Here is an 18,188-nt window from a genome sequence, read left to right on the forward strand (position 1 = left end):
TTTTTTCCCCAAAGTTCCCAAGTTTTTGGGACATTTCTTGGGAATTTTTCAGAAAAGGGGGATAGGGTGGGGATGTCCCCCAGTCGAGCCAAGTCTCCGAAACGTTTCTCCTATGGGGATGAGGGTTTTAGGTCGGGGACACATCCTTGGGTAACACAAAAATTGGGTGATTAAATTCATCACCTAACTTGGCCTCTATCATCAGAAGGGAATCATTAGGAGTGTTGCTCACATATGTAAAAGCCAAAAAAAAGTTAGACAGGTGGAAACGGACAATAGAAAAAGAGGAGGATGTAGCTAATTAAGAAGAAGATAGTGAGTGTCAAGAACTTGAGTAGGTCGACCTACAATAGAGACAAGAGGCTCAATGAAGTAGATGCTCCTACAAACCCGGTGGACATTTCTTCTAGGAGACCCACTCATACACTACCTATACTTGTAGCATATTCACTAGTGGTATTCTAATAAATGGAGTGTCAACCATTCCAAGAAAATATTAGGTCCCCACTAAACCAATAGACTACAAGCCAAGAAAGCCATATTGTCACCTGAGAAATTCTTTTTTGATGTGATTTCCTTGGCAAGATCTTCCAAACCCTATAGGTACTCGGCAAGAATTTATGCATAGTTTGAGTTTAATAGCTCAAGCCTTGCTCAATGTAGCCAACATGTTCTGTAGCATACATTTTTCACATTCTCTAATAATCTTAGAGGAGGAAGTCCATCTTAAGAAGTTTGTAGAAGAATGCCACTTAAAGTTTCTAACAAGTGTTGTGAACCATGGTATGCTAGAAATGAATATACAAAAGATTAAAAACCTATAGTTTCTAATCAAAAGTCATCCTAATGTTCTGGATTCAATCACCCAAATCATTGAGCTTCATTTTAGGTAACAATGTCTCATGTTGCAAACCACCTTGCATGACCAATATGGAGCATTTAAAGAAGCAACAAAAGTTGTCATTGCTTATGAGATAAACCAACAAAATACTCAATTTCAAGAAAAATTGGCTTAGGAAAAATCAATTTCCTGGGATCTAAGTTGCTAAGCATGTTGCATTTGAGTGATAAGTGGCTCAATTAAAAACTAGGGTGCCTCAAATTGCGGTGGAGAGGAAGCATGTTTAGGAAAAAAGTCCAAATAAAACAAATCATTGCAAGATATCACTTGAAGCAGCATGTAGAAGAGGTCTACAAACTCCAAGTTGCATTAAAATAGTTAAGATTTTTTGTGAGGTTTTCATACCATCACCCCATTTCAAACAAGGACCCCCTTTTTTCACTTTAGCAGTAGGTTAGTAGTGTTAGGGAGTCTAGACAGAAACAATTTTTGAATCTTAGGCCTTAGGGTGATGTATAGGAGGTTGAGGCGTCTCAATAGGGTATGAAACATAGTTACACTGCCCCGGAGGATAGGAAAATGGGGGTACAAGTTTTTGGGATAGGGGGACAGAGGGGCCTTAATTTGGGGATATCAGAGGGACAGCAGCGGGGGACTTGGGGGGGGGGGGGTTGTATATACTATACATATGGTACTTAAAATTCTACTTATGAAAAGATGTACTACAATATAAGATATAAAGATGTAAAAGAGTAAATACTTGAACATTGCATTGAATTAGAACATCAAACATTGAACATAAATCGTCAAATCAGCAAATAGTTAACATCGAGACATCCCCCCATCCTTGGCGAAGGTGGTGGAATCTGGTGGTGCTGCTAGTGACGGGGGAGCGGAGTCCCCAAGTCCGGAATGAATCTTTTTCCCCTATGCGTGGGGCAAAAAGGGGGGGTGCCTCCCTGTGTTGTTATGGCATGAAATCAAGTCCAAGTTGCAAGGAAAGGCTTTGAAGCTAAATAGACTAAGTAGGGCACAGTAAATTTTAGGAAAAATCCCCAAGAGAGGGTGGATTCCACTCTCTCGTGCGGATTTTGTTCCAAGCATCACTACATTTATGCCTCTACCAAGTGATAATGCCTTTTTATTGCAATCAGATTTAGACCTAAGCTTGGGGATTCTGAATTTGGGATGATTAAACTAGCCAAAAGAAATTTAGGTGTAGAAGACTACTTGTTTGGAAATTTCCCAAGATTGTGCAGAATCTGCTGCATTTTGGCAAAAACTTCCAAAGATTGTGGGAATCTTCTGCCTAGAGGGAATTCCCCAACATATACACTATTAACTTAGAATCCTTTTATTTATTGTCTTCTTTGTTTTAAGAAACTCTTTACAGGTGTTAGAAAAAACTCAAAAATATTCTTGAAAATAAAATTTGCAGAGATTGATTGCAATTAAACAAAAGAATCAATATCTTTTATTGTCTATTGTGGGGTCCCCTGGCTATCCCCTGTGCAAAGTGCATCTTGAAACTGTCTTCTCAAGAAAAAAATGGTGTGTAGCAAGGAGACATTTTGTCCATCTACTTGCATCTTTGAGACTTCTGGTTTTGGGGACAATGAATCCCCATTGAACAGTGGTTTTAATTATACATAAAGGTGGTAAGCTATAAAATAGATATATCATACAAGTAATCAACCCAACCTTTGTGGCCTAACAAACAATTATTGGTCCTTCAAATAGCACTTGCAAAGTCGGGGAAGGTAGACTGACCCATATGTCATCCACCACTTCTTATTGGTGTAAATGGACACTACCTTTGAAATGAAGTGCAAATTGTTATATTCTTGTGCAAACCTTGCAAAAGATTTCTTATTCTTATTTTGTATTACAAGTATTTGTGTTGAAATATAGACTTTCAGTAGTTTAGTGAAACTAGTTAGCAATACTAGGTTTGCAAGTTTGCATTTTATCATGTATATGGAGACAACTAACATATCGTAGAAACATCTCACATATTTACTATAGATTTTGTAAAGAAATTCAACTTCACAATTCAAAAAATTTCGCTCGGCAAATAGTGGATGTTGAGTGACAGGCAATGGGTGCCAAGTGAGCTCGACACGTTAAGGAGCCGAGTGAAGTGCTCAGCAGTAGTGGGTGTCGATTTGAGGCTTTACTCGATAGTAGTGGATGCTGAGTTGCTTGGCAACAATGGGAGTTGAGTGACTCGATCACCAAAGGAAGGTGGAGTTTGGCAGACTCAACACATGACCAACACTATGACTGAGTGAACTTGGTCGACGAAGGGACCGAGTGAGCTCAGTTTACTTGGCAAGGAAACTCGGTTAGAAAACCAAATGAACTCGGTAGGCACAATAGGACTTATGCTAACCAAGTTGTCAGAAGGAAAGCTCGGTTAAAGAGAGAACCAAGCAAGTTAACTACAGACTTGCAGTTTTATCTTTTCCACCATTAAAACACATAAATAATGACAGAGAGCTTGCAACTTTGAACTTCTCAAATAATCAATGCAACATGCATAATAAATAGAAAGGAGACAAGAAAGAGCCAAAACAACTGGATCAACTAATATGCCTACTTGCTTGCTTTCTATTCATAAACTGATTTAACTGAATACAAATCTAGGAGCATAGGGCTTCAACCAAAGACAAAATACTTTAACCTATAACTTCTACTTGAAATATAAACTTGCAACACTATAGGGTTGCATACAATAACGCTTGGAGCAATCACTAGTTCACAGGACAAACAAAAACGAACTTACAAAGAACAAATGGATCATGTGCTGCTGCAACTTTGATCCTCTAGTGTTCCTTCTGCTCTCTGAATTCTGCTCTGATTATTCTTTTTTCAGCTGCTCTGGTCTGCTGATCTTCTCTCTGCATTTTGAATGAATGAGGCTTCTTTCCTTTTGTCTTGCATCAAAAACTTTCCCTCTCTTTTTGGATTTCAAAAATCACCTACCGACGTAACTGTCCTGACAGGGTAGGTGGGCGTGTGGCTCCAGAGACAACCAACCATTTTTTCTGACTTTATTAACAGTAAATACACTCACTTTTCTTTTTCTCTCTTTATTAACTCTATGGAAATTAAAAATTATTTATGATGATTTGCTATAGTCTTGAGTGTTGTCTGTATACAATAAGATAGCAAAAGGCTGTTTAAGAGTTAAGTCAAGAAATCACATGACACTATATTGTTCAATTTAGAAATTCCCAAAGGCAGGATCCATTTTTAAATCATGCATCTATTCTGTTTTTTTCATTTGTATGTTGTATGCATAAGAAAATCATCAATGTCATATCCGCTTTCATGATCTTAGAATTATATATTTTATAAGCACTCTGAAAGAGTATCTATCTTGAACATTCATGTTATGGTTGCCTTTGGCTATATATTTGACTGTGTAATTATTTTGCGAAGAACTTCATCTTTAAAATGGTTAGACATGCTTGTAACAGAAAAGAAGACAACCAGGATCTCAGTTTGAAGCATTTTGCTGCTTTCAAGTTAAAACCATATTATCTGTCTAACACTTATTTTGTAAAATTCCATGATTTAGGAGACTTCAGAACTTAATGGTTGGAGTTAAAGGTAAACATTGATAACATAATTGCTTAATACATGTATTTAAAGAAAGTTTGAAATGTCTTTGGGACAAGTGTTTCAAGCATCTGCCTCTCAGATTAAAAAGATAATTAATTCAATCCATAGATGATGCATTGGATTCTATACTTTCCTACACTAATCACTGAATTTTGAAATTGCGTTGGACTACATGTCTGCAATAGTCTTAATATTTATGAAAATATATCAGACTCGCAGATTATCAGAACTGTCAAATGTAAAAATATTTATTATTACATTCTTCAATGTTAATAATAATGATTCAATTTTTGAAGAACCGTCATTAACCAGACATAAAACTAAGGTGTACTAAAAGTGAAGACCATGTGCAATCCTAGGGTAGATAGTCAGAAACTGAGGGCAGAGCCAAAAAGAAGAGTGTACCAGTACATACTGAGAGAACTGGCTAGTACGCATACCTGAAATAGCAGGAGTTAGGATGCCATCACCAATTACCATGCAGGTTCCCAAAAGAACCAAGATCAATAATGCTTTTTGCCGATAGCTTTTTTCCTCCAACCATTGTTTTGTTCTTGCAGCTACTGTTTTACCTGCAATTTCGCATTGGCTATATGCAGTCAATTCTTTATCTTTTCGATGCTGATTTGGGATTTTGTACACTTTGGCATGTCGGCATAGTAGAGAATAAAGAGCAAATGTCCCACCTGCATATGAAACGTTACAGGTTTCTGTTTATTCATAGGAACCAGATTTTTCATCAGGGAGAGCACCCTCCATAGCATAATAAAATGGAATATTAATATACTAAAAAGTCAGAACAGTATGCAACACAACCATTTCTACAATTCCTCTTATGAATAAATCACTAGTTTCTTTGGCAGAAATTATAATAATAGTTGGTTCTAGCAAACCCATTATGTTTTGTTGGCATTAGATAGTAATGTCTTGTGCTTGGTTGGTAATGGTTCTATAAGCAAATAAATGTATTTACTTTCATTTAAAAAGAAAGTCTCTATCAAAAGAATGTTGATTCTGGTCTCCCCATAATGATTTTGGTTAAGGCATTACTTATATGACTAAATTTGATCGTTTGTTATTTATTATATTTACTCCTATTATTATTTATATATTGTTTGAATCTAGGGGGGCAGAATCAGAAGCATATAGTCAAGAAGTTCAATGCAAATAGCAAAATAAATGAATTATTAGGTCTTTTAGGTCATTTACATAATATTGCTAACTATTTATTATACTTTCATTTCAGAATTTATAGAAAAGTATTACTAACAATAATGTGAATACTTTTGAAGTTCGTATGATGCAGGAGCATTCTTGGGTTCGTGGCAATCTTGAATCAACCAAAAATATTTATTTTCAGTTAATGTTTTGATAGTTGTGTTTTTGTGGTGTTCCTTCAAGTTGTCTCATTTGCTTGTGCAAACATTCTAGCATGTTATTGACATCATGTTCAATCTACTTCTAGGTTTGCATCTCAATATGTTTCTTCGTGGTGGAGATCTCTTGCAGTCTTGCTTGGACCTCTTCGTGGTGGAGATCTCTTGCAGTCTTGCTTGGACCTATTTGTTCTTCATGTTTCAATGCTTGATGGTGTTTACTTATCTTCCAAACCATTCCCTTGTTTTACGATCCTATGTGGCTTATTGTGCAATGCTCCTAAGCCCATGGTGTAATGATCCCATCTTTTGGCCTTCACGTTCTCCAAATTCTAAGTGGAGAATAAGAAGAAATTAAATTAATTTCTTATAAAGTCATTCAATTAAAAATTAAAGGTGACTTTGTATTTAATTAATTTAATTATTAATTACAAGGGAGTAGCTTCTGGGGTATGTATTAATTATTGGAAGGACAAAAGCCTCTCATGATGTAATGTCCCCATTTTAGTAGTTGACCAAGTGTGTGTGCGTGAGCCTTGTTCTACATGGTCCCGAGGGCTAACGAAGGGTTTAATGGGATCCTGGAGTGTTTTGGCCTAGTCATTTCCAATTTGGGCCAAAACGAAGTTGATTTACTCAGTTTCAGGCATACTTACTATTTTTAGTAAGTCGGCAGGACAAAATGCAGGTCAATTTTGGTGATTGGATTCAATACTCCTCGGTGAGAGCTTTCCGATGAGCTATCACTCGCATTATTTAAAGTCCGATTGCTAATACATTTTAATGCCTGAAGTTTTATTAAAGTAACGTCTAATTTAATTGTAAAATACTAAAGTGTTACTTTAATATTTATTTTATGGTGATGTGTACCCAAGGGAGACATAAGGGGTATTTTAATATATGTTACACATCTTTTATCCCACATTGCCCATATGAGTTGAGCGGACCCTTGGAAATAGAATAAAAGGAAGCATTTGTGGCTTCATTAGACGGGTTGAATATGAGAAGAAATTGGTGTGTGAGTTGCAGCTCCGTTCTTGGCATTTGAGGACGTCTATCCTCTCTTGTAACATTCTAGACATCATTCCCTTGGGGTTTGACCTTTGGAATTCTTTGTTATTGGCTTCATTATTAGGCAGTTTAGTTGCATTTCCGGCTACAGGCAGATTTGGTATTTTGCTCATATCTTCTTCACTACTTGTCCGACGCTTATACCGCTTTGAGAGAATGGTATTACTAAGGTAGTGGACTGATTGAAGGACAAAGTATTGTAGCAGCAAGTTCGAAAGCATGGGCTGGAGTATTATGTCAATACTGCTGAAGTAATTAGTGAGTTGTTAAATCTGCCATGTATTTGGTTTTATGAATTCTGAAAATAACATTTTATTAGCAGCAATTCATTTCCACTTTGCATATTATTGTAGTTTCTTTCTTGTTTATGTTGTATGATACCAATTCCATGCACGAAACACAACAAACAAATAAACGTTTGATTTCCGGAGTTATAAGGGGTTTAAAACATTAAACAGAGAAATAAGAGGTTGCATGCAAACTGTTTGACAAAATTCCTTTCAGCAAATTGGTTTAGTTTTTTGGGATATCCAGGGGTGCCCATTACTTATCTTCCAAACCATTCCCTTGTTTTACGATCCTATGTGGCTTATTGTGCAATGCTCCTAAGCCCATGGGCAATCTACCTATGGGTTAACGCATCATTTCAAATCATTATGGTGGAGTTCTTCACGACCTGAGTCATGAACTATATCTGGTAATACATTTTCTTCACCTTGGAGAATGTGATCGTTCTTGGTTGGATCGATGCTTGCAAAGGCTCTATATATTGATGTAGTTGTTCATTGGGAAAGCAGTCCCTAGGAAGATAACCTATTAAAGGTTAGCATTGAAGGATAATTTGGATTTTGATCTATAATCAGGCCATTATGTCTAGAACATAAGCCTGCATGTTGCTGGCCAATTGTAATTGAATTTATGATAATTCCAACATTGGAACTTGCATTATCTCTACCTCTTCTTGTTTCTGTTGTGTGACTCATGCCACACAATTTGGACAAGATTCATTGATGATCCTCAAGCCGTGATCACATCAAGTGGTATTAGATGGAGTTTTCATTCTTGTGATAGAAAACTTTTGTTCCTGAGGGTACATAGCCATGGAAATATTTGTTGTGGGGAGGAAAAGTGAGGATCTGATCAACAATTGCAGAGGAGTTGTGCAAGATGGATTGGAAAGGAAATGCTACTTGTTGTGAACCTTGAACGGGTTGTGGTCCTTGAGGCATCCCTTGGGTGAACAGATCGTCGACTTAAGGTAGGTTGTAAATGTGCTCAATAGATCACCGAGAGGGAGGCAATTGAAACCTTTTTGTCAAATTTCCAAGCTAAGGCAGTTGGACAAAAAGGAAGGGAGAGATGTCACTGAGAAGGATGAATCCTAGATGGATAAAGAAAATGATGGAAGACTTCAGAAATGAGTTAAGGAATGAAATCTGAAACATATTACTTGGTTTGCAAAGGAATCCAAAACCAGAGGATGATTATGAAGAGGGTGTATAAGAACTAGAGATTGAAGGGACTAAAGGACCGACATACGAGAAAGAAGTGAGATTGCTAAGAGTAGTAGCTCATAAGTAAAAGGATGGAGGTCTCTAACTTTTTTGGCTCATTGTATCCTGAAGATACGATAGGAGAGTTGGAGGACTACTTTGAGCTTGAGGATATTAGAGATATGCAAAGGGTTAGTTTAGCATAAACTAAGTTGAAAGGACATGTTCTTTGTGGTGAAAAGAGTTGCAAAAGGACGAAGATGAAAATGGTGAATTGAAAATCACTTGATGGAGGCAGATGGTTACAAGGCTGAAGACTAAATTAATTGCAAAAGACTATGAGTTGGAGTTGTTCAAAAAGTGAAGAATTTGAAGCAGAAGGACATGATTGTATAGGAGTACACTGAGGAATTTAACACTATGACAATCAGCTCTAGACACTAAGAAATAATTAGAGATAAAGTAGCTAGATATACAAGCGGCCTTAGATTTAACATTCAAGATGAGATGAGTATACTAATGTGATGTCCCCAATATTATTAAATAATTTAATTTAATAATAATGTGAATGGCCCCAAAAATTAATATTATTATCCTTCGGACCTTTTTTTTTCTTTTTTTTTTCCGGCAGTGTTTTGGCTATGTCGTCACATTTGTAATCCCTCAAGAAGTTTCCCAGAGCCATATAGAATGTCAGGTTAGTCATTGTTGCAAGTATCCAAATTTGGTATTTTCTTTTATATGTAAATTCTCATTGGAGTTCAACTTGACTTCCATTTCAGAGGTGAAAGATCCTCCCTACTTGGTAATTGCAGTATTGGTGGGAAGCCCTCATCCTACTCTACCATTATTCCAATCTGTAATATCTTCATTTGAAGAGCACACGTAATCCGGTTTGTAAATTAAATAAATAGTTCTAGATCCCCACTTGTGCACTGAGTTGATAATTATTTCGTGGATCTATTTAATATTGGCATTCGAAATTCCAAACTTAATTAGAAGCAATACTGTATGGAAGAGAAATTGTTAATTGCACGAATGTTAATTGTACATTTTTTAACCGACTGTGTGTGTGCTAACCCTACATATGTGTGTTACCCATGCACATGTTAACCATCCATTATTAACTATATATTGATGTGAAGATAGGCTGACCATACTTCTGTTACCCATACACAACTTATCATGGGGTCCACCAATTGGTTGTATGGTGTGAAGTATGGAGGAGTTGACTTGTGTCATAGGCTTTGAGTTGGTGCAATTGGACGAGCATACACAGATTTTCTGTCAGAAGTGTACAATCAAAGTGTTTTTGATGCTTGGGCATGCCATGGGAACATCATTGTGGTACTAGAGAAAGGGATTCTACTAGCTTGTTGGGTAATGGATGTAGGTGTCACCAAAAGGAGATATCATTGTGTTGACAAAATGAGGGAACCACAAGATCTTGTGCCTAAATTCATGGTGTTGTTGAGGGAGATAACCAAAGGCCAAGAGCAACTCAATGACACCATGATTAGAGGGGATGAATGAAAATGTCTCATGGAGGAGACATTGCGGAAATTGGCAGAAGGGAAGAAAGGAAGAGAACAAAATGTGCACAACAATAATTCCATCACAGGAAGAACAAACCCTCAACATTTATACACTTGACCATTGATGCTGACATTTCCACCAGGAATTGAAGCACCTCAAAGAGAGCGAGAGCTCACTTTCCATGAAATGCAAGAGCAACTAAGGCAAGACTAGAGGAATGTGGATCTTGAAGGAGACATATCGTTCAAGGATTATGTTGATCTGCAAATGAGATACTCAAGTGACAACAATCATGGCTACTATAATGATGACCTCAAACTAAATGTAGGCAAAGTAAACCTGTCATCCTTTGATGGATCTCGATCAACAACCACATGGGCATGGTACAAAAGGCAGATACATACTTCTAGCTTAACTTGATGTCTAAGAATGAGAAGATCAAATTTTTCGCACTTCACTTGGAAGGAATCTCTCATGAATGGTGGCATTATGGAAAGGTCACACTTTTCCATGATCAAGTTTCATCATATGCTGAATTCATAGAAAGCCTCATCGACCACTCTGACATAAAGGATCCACAACTTAATTTTAAGGAGTTGGCGCTATTAGAGTAACCCAAATTAGTTGATACAAAATTATGAAAGCTTGCAATGTTCGTAATGCTATCTGAGGGAGGCAATTGATTGTGTTATTCAGGGATAGGCTAATGGAACCTCTAAGAGGTTGGGTGAAAGGGTTCAATCCCGACATGCTCACCAAAGCAATTATGAAAGCACATGACATGGCCAAATCTTTTTCTTCTAAGAATTACATGTATTCTCCATCACCACTCTCACGAGAGGACAAAGACAACGAGCCAACTCAAAATAAGCCTTCGATGGATGAGGCCACTCATTAGGAGCTCTGAAGGAGAAAGCTTTGTTTCTCTTGCAAGGAACCTTGGGTACTAGGTCATTGTTGTCTTGGCAAGGGGTAGATTTCCTATATTGAGGTGTTACCTGACGATGAGGAAGACAATAAAGTACTCAAAATTCAAGGGGAAGACACTAATCACGTAGAGAAGATTGTCACTCTTGCGTGAAAGAGGGGGTCCATTCCTTCACTTTCCACAACTTCCAAATGTAATAAATTTTAGGTTTGTGGCACACTTTAGGGGGAGCAAGTCACAGTAATGATTGATAATAGAGCCACACTCAATTTCATGAATTCACTATTCCTTGCCAAGAGGGTGTTGTACATGGTGGAGCATGGGGGATTTGAGTTCAAGGTGACAGGAGGAAATTTACTACTCTACATTCAGGTGATTACACAATCAAGCCTTACCATGAAAAACTATATAGTGAGTCGTGACAGATGATTTCTTTGTGATAGATTTGCATGACATAGATATCATATTGGTCATTTAATGCATGGAGACCCTTGACAAGTACACACATAGTTTCAATAGGATGGAGTTCTCATTTGAGTTAGAGGGTAAGAAGGTGGTGCTAAGGGGAATGTCAAATAGAGGATTGAGGGAAATTTCAATGAAGAAGATAGAGGCAATTTTTGGACAAGATATGACCCACGCATAAAACTTCAATGCTAAAGATGTGAGTAAGAAGGTAGTAGCCAATGGTTTACTCAAGATACCTATTTTGAATGATTGAATGTCTTATTTGTTTGTTGAGTACTCCAAGAACACTCTTGCATGCCAATTGATTGATGCTCACATATAGATGACACATAAAAGGTGGTTAATGATGTCATTTACTACAATGATAAAATCTATTTGGTACTCATCTCAAAATTGAAGAAGATGATCACAAGAGAGATTTATGATCCACACTTAGCTGGATTCCCAAGATTGAACTTGTGATTACTTGAGGGAAAGTAATCTCTGGGAGGATTGTAATGTCCTTGACATAATTTAATAATTATGTATATGAAACCAAAAATTAATATTATTATCTCTCTAACCCTTTTATTTTATTGTTTGTAATGCTGTGGCAAGTCAACACATTTGTAATCCTTAGGGAGAGTTTCCCAAAGTCATATACATGGTCTGGCTAGTCATTGTTGTAGGTATGTGAATTTGGTATTTTCTTTGTATGTGTGAATTACTATTGGAGTTCAGCTTGTCGGAGATGAAACATCCTCCTTACTTGGTAATTACAGTGTCCATGGGAAGCCCTCAAACTACTTTGTCATCATTCCAATCTATAACATCTTCATTTGAAGAGTACTTATAACCCATTTTTTAGAATAAATAAGTAGTTCTAGATCTATGCTTGTGCACTTTGTTGATAATTATTTTGTAGGTTTATTTACTATTGGCAATTCTCGATTCCAAACTCCATTAGAAGCAATACCATATGGAAGAGAACTAGTTAATTGTACATGTGTTAATTGTGTTTGTTAATTGACTAAATGTGTGTTAACTGACCATACTTGTGTTGACCACAAGTATGTTAACCCTATTTGTGCTAATTGTATGGTGATGTGAAGATACGTTGGTAGTACATGTGTTGACCACATGCAACTTCTGATGGGGCCCACTAATTGGTCATATGGGTGTGAAGTACAAAGTAGTTGAGTTCTACCATAGGTGATGAGTTGGAGCAATTGGATGAGTCATACATGAATTTGTTACTGGAGTGGATAAGTCGTACCTGAGTGGAGTTTGAAACAATTTACACCATCTTCAGACACATTTTAGTCTCCTATAGTAGCAGTTGGCGATGCTCCTATATCTATGTGTAATCAAGAGGGTGTTGTTGACACCATTAAGATGAGTGCATTTGTTGAGAGCCAGTAGGGCTAACTATAGGAGGTGAGTGTTTGGAATTCTTCTAGTGCATTGGGATTTATGATAGGGTTTGTGCAATGTTTTGGGATTGTACATGATATCGTGTATATATGGTTTTTCTTTTGACTCTCATGTGCATGATCCTTTTCAGGTGCACAGTTCAGTTGCGCATGTGTCAAATAGTGGGTTGGACAATTCATTTTGTGTAGTTTGGGGAAGTAAGCTTTGTCATCTTACCTATTTGCTTCCCTATGAGATGTTCACTCTTGCGGCATCTACAACCAAGTTTGATTCACTTTGGCACATTCAGTCAATTGTATTGGTGATGATGTTACAGGAGGTGGTTAGTCATGATTGGGATGTCGTGTGCTTTATATAGGATCCTAGTGGAGGTTTCAGTGCATTCCCAGATTGCTTGAGGACATACAATCTTGGGGAGGGAGGATTATAATGTCCCCATTGGGGGCGCATCTCTACAAATGATTGAGTCAGTTCATCATAGTGATCCTTATGAGTTGGCATTAGTGGCACTAGCAGTTGGTCATCTCTTGCATCAAATGGAGATTTTAATTGGCTGGGTTCATATTTTTTAATTAGTTATCAAAGTTACATTATTATAATGACACTTTATTATATTTAATGTTATAAAATGATGTTGTGTTAGTGAAGCTTCTTAAATAAATTTGTGTTTGGGAAACTAAGTATCATTTAGGATTATAAATATGAGCCCATTGTGAAGGAAAATGTATCCGACTATATGAATATTTTCTTTTGTTTCCTGTGAAGAGTTTCCGAGTTTGAAGACTTCTTTGCCCTTGCTGAAGTAAAAATGTTTCAATTTGAGAAGTCCCTAGTAGTTCACAGATGAGGTATTGTGAATTAATTCTGAGAAATTGTTCCCTTATGTTGCTAATATATCTAGGGAAACTGGTAATGATTACAAGTGCAAGCTGGAAGTTATGTTGATTGTTGAGTTCTGGAAATAGTTTGTTATCTCCATTTTTTGTTACACTGTAGTTGGGAGATATTGATAGTAAATCATAATTGCAAATATGGAATCATCATCATTAAGGACTGACATCAATATATTCTGATTTGGTGTTGGAAAAATAGGCGCCATTGTGATTCAATCTTCTTCAACTGTTTAGCATTTGGAAATTCTCATTGGCAGAGATGGAATTTGGGTGGCAATTTAGGTCATGAGAAGTGTGCAATTAAACTGCAAACCTGTAGACTAATTTCAAGGCCCTTTGTTCACCAATTTTGGGCTTGCGATTCATCTATTTTGGCATGCACTCATTCTTGGGAAGCTGAGATTACCTTCTAGTAGTCTGTGTTTAAGCTGGAGGGTCTGCAACATGAGATTGGAGACCTACGTTGGGAGTTAAGACCAACGTCTTTGCATTTTTGGGAGCCAAGAGCCTAGCTAGAAGCTCACGCCACATCTCCTGTGAGTTTTGATCTTTTCTGGAGGCTTATATTATCTGTTTGCTGCAAGCGCACATCATCTTGGAGGCTGCAATCTATCTGTTGGGTGGTATTATCATTTGATTTGTCATTTTGGGGGATGCCAAAGGGAAATTCGTTTTACAAAAACAAGGTTCATTTTGTTTTATGCTATCTCAAATGACTTCAATAATGAAAGCGATAAATTGTTTAGCAAGGAATTTCTCAGTATATGTGTGAATCATTTCCTAGCTTAGAATTTAGCTGAGATGTATATGTGAAGTTTAACATGGAGTAAATTAGGAAAATTGGCAATACATCTTATTTTGCACAGTAATTCTTTAGAAGATCTGACGATTCTTGAGTTTTCAGACTTAATACTACTAGTTAAACTCTTATTAGCATTGCTTACCAAGTGTTTGACAAAATGCCAAATATCTTATTAGTGGGAAAATTGACAAAATTGGTGTTATTCAAGTTATAGCCAAGTCAGGGTTATTACAATTGATATTACAATAAAATTCAAAACATGTCACACTTCCCTAGGTTGTAATGTCCTAAATTTTTAATAAATTATTTTAATAAGGTTAATTAGTTAAATGGTCTTAAAAGTTAAATAATATCACAAGGGCATATTTAATTAGTTAGTTTAATTAATAGAGGGGCCAAATTTTTATTAGTTATCCTGAAGTGTTTGGTGTGTCAGTATTCTTTTGTAAACCAGCAAAAGTTTTCTACAAAGGTGAATTTATATGCAATACATAGGGAGTTGTTAGTACATGATTTTGGATTATCTTATTGTACTACACATTCCTATTGGAGTTCAATATTGTTACCTATTTTGGAAGTGGAAGATCTTCCCTATTTGGCTATTACGGCTTTAGTGGGATTCAACCCTCACCCTATTTCGATTCTCTATATTACTTTGTTTTGAATCTGGTATATCTAGAGCGTCATCTTTGTTTGCTAATATAAATTCCATGTTTGGTGAAGATTTGCATACATTCCTTTTCCTCGGCGAATATCTCCGTTGGTGAATATCTTGTTTATATTGGGATTCCAATTAATGGTACACATCTTTTTTGGGCATCTTAATTTTCATTTATTGTACCTACACCTACAAACATTTCCCATACCCTTTGGCCAAGATTGCCTTTGAACAAATATCACCTTCAGGTTGAGGCTACTTTCAGATCAAGATAGCCTTTGCCTTCAAACTAAGATTGCCTTTGAATTGAGACCCCTCTGACCAAGATACCCTTATGCCAAGATTTCTTTTGGACAAAGATCTCCTTCAGATTGATGTTGATTTTGGACCGAGATAGTTTTTGCCTTCAAACCGAGATCCCCTTTGGATGGAGATCCGCTTCGGACCAAGATACCCTTCAATTGAGATTGCCTTTGGATGGAGATCCCTTTTGGATCGAGGTTTCCTTTGGGCTCAAATAGCAGTCATCTTCTAATTGAGATTTCCTTTGAATTCGAGATAGTCTTGGCTCAAGTTTCCTACAGGCTGAAATTTCATTTAGATAAAGATCACATTTAGGCAAAGACCACCTTTGGGGTATTAGAGTCCTTCGAACAGAGATCTCACTTGGGCCAAGATCATCTTCAGAACATTACAATGGTATAAGAGCTAGTGATTTTTTCAGCATGTTGAGATAATTCAGAATTTGGAATTGGATCAAACTATGGCACCTAGTGATGCCATATGGTCTCTATCTTAGTTTCCAACTGATTAGAAGGCACATGTGTTGGTTGAATACTCCAAGAACACTTTTCATACAAATTGATGGATGATGAAATTCAGGATGACTCATACAAGATAGTCGATGACATCATCTACTACAAGGATATAATCTATTTGATACCCAAGTCCAAGATGAACGAAAGGATTCTAGAAGAAGACACTTGCACAAATATCATTGAACCAATGCCTGACAATCAACCTGATGGAAATAAGAGTTCTACCAGTGTCCCCTCGAATAAGTAGACTCTACCGTAAGTTGTTCATCTTCATGGTAATGCAAACTTGATCGAGGATTGTTTGCAAGAGCTATCTTTATAGTTGGTTAAATATGGAGTTTACCCTTTGGCTAGGCTTGAGGCATACATGATTGCCACCTCTTCATGTGATGCGCATCCTCATGGAAACTACAAGTTGTACTTGAGCTGCGAAATCCATGAAGAAATTTATGAGCATGATGGTATGAAGGATCTGGATCTTATCATTGAGGCATCTCAATGGGATACCAATGACTCTAGGCATGGCCATGTTTATATCAGAGTGGTGCAAAAAAATCTTATTGGTTGTTTACTTTTCTCGCCTACATCCAAGTATGTGATCATGATGTGACATGAAGACCTCAATAGATACAACTATCTATGTCTGTGCTTGGTTTGGGATCCTAGAGCTATAGTGGAAAAACTATTTGATGATAGATTGCATGAGGGCAAGTAATCTTTGGCTGGCAAGGGTTTGTAATGTTTCTAATTTTTAATAAAATATTTAAATTAGGTTAATCAATTAAATGGTCCTAAAAATAAAATAATATCACAAGGACTTATTTAATTAATTGACTTAATTAATAAAGGGCCCAATTTTTATTGATTATCCGTAGATGTTTGCCATGTCAGCATTCTTTTGTAAACCCTCGAGAGTTTTCTTCAACTGGGTATTTATGTGTGGCATGTAGGAAGTTGTTAGTATGTGATTTTGGATTATTTTATTGTATTGCAAATTCCTGTTGGAGTTCAGTATTGTTTGCCATTTTGGAAATGGAAGATCTTTGCTACTTGGCTATTACGGTTTCAATGGGATTCAATTCTCACCCTATTTTGATTCTTTGTATTACTTTTCTTTGGATCTAGCGCATTAGGAGTGTCATCTTTGTTTGCTAATCTAAATTCTATGTTTGATGACAATTTGCATACATTCCTTTTCCTTGGTGAATATCTCTATTGGTTAATATCTTGTTTACATTGGAATTCCAATTAATATTGCATATTTGTTTTGGGCATCTCAATCATCATTTCCTATACCTAAACCTTCAAACATTTCTTGTACCTACACCTATGGTCATTTCCTATACCCTTCAACCAAGATTGCCTTTGGAAAGTGATAGCCTTTACCTTCGGACCAAGTTCCCTTTTTGTTACATCCCAATTTTTGACCTAGCTTGAAATATAGCCGTTGAGGTTCACATGAAGTCAGTTGGCAGTTTAATTTATATAATCTAGCGAAGTGGTAAGATAGTTGGTCGTTATGTTTTCAAGTGAAGATAACATGTTATGTGATCGTTAATCGTAAATTCATGGAATTAAGATGAAAGGTTAACTATTATAATTATTTATGATTAAATAATATGTATATAAATTAATTACGAAGAATTTCCTTGCAGGAAGCATGTCAAAGGGGTGAAAGAATTGTCAGAAAAGAATTAGGTAGGGCATCACCATCTCTGGGTAGACGGGTAAAAGACCTAGCCAGAATACATCTGTGGAACAACATGAATTATTTAAATAAATAATGTAATTAAATAATGGTTGAAATATATAAACATATCTCTTAGGATTTTAATATATCTTTTATCATAATATTTTAATTAATATTTATAAACGTTTGTATTTATAAACTTAACCAAGATGATAAGATAATATAAAATAATATTAATAAATAAACTCTTCATCTTTCTTTATCATTTTATTTTTCGCTCTTTTCTTTATTCTTCTTTTCAAAACCGACTGAATAAAGAAATCAAGTATGAATCTTGTAACGGTAGAAAGCCATAAGGTCAACTCCGAAATATATTTCTAAACCTTGTCATGTATTGGCATCCTAGACTGATATCCGTCTTCCACCTACCACTTCAAAATTCGTATTTCCCTGCTCTGTTATAGTGTCTACAACATCCGAAAAGCTTATTCATTTGCATTCCTATCAAGAGCAGTCATCGTGGGCTCTAAGAAGAAGGCGTTTGAGTCAAGTGATAACGTTTCAATTGCAAAAT

At 36.4% G+C, this 18,188-nt stretch overlaps 1 protein-coding gene across 1 annotated transcript in view; it reads right to left on the bottom strand.

Moving 5' to 3' along the window:
- The window catches only part of LOC149559133 (potassium transporter 10-like), a 202,969-nt gene that overhangs the window by 59,614 nt on the left and 125,167 nt on the right, over window positions 1-18,188 (bottom strand). Inside the window, exon 3 of the mRNA XM_089833065.1 lies at window positions 4,909-5,154. Within this exon, the coding sequence (XP_089689191.1) occupies window positions 4,909-5,154 (246 nt within the window). The remainder of the gene's footprint in view (window positions 1-4,908; window positions 5,155-18,188) is intronic.

This window comes from Cupressus sempervirens, chromosome 5 (genome assembly GCF_028749045.1).
Source record: "Cupressus sempervirens isolate cs-2001-9-10 chromosome 5, ASM2874904v1, whole genome shotgun sequence".
Lineage (NCBI taxonomy): Eukaryota > Viridiplantae > Streptophyta > Pinopsida > Cupressales > Cupressaceae > Cupressus > Cupressus sempervirens.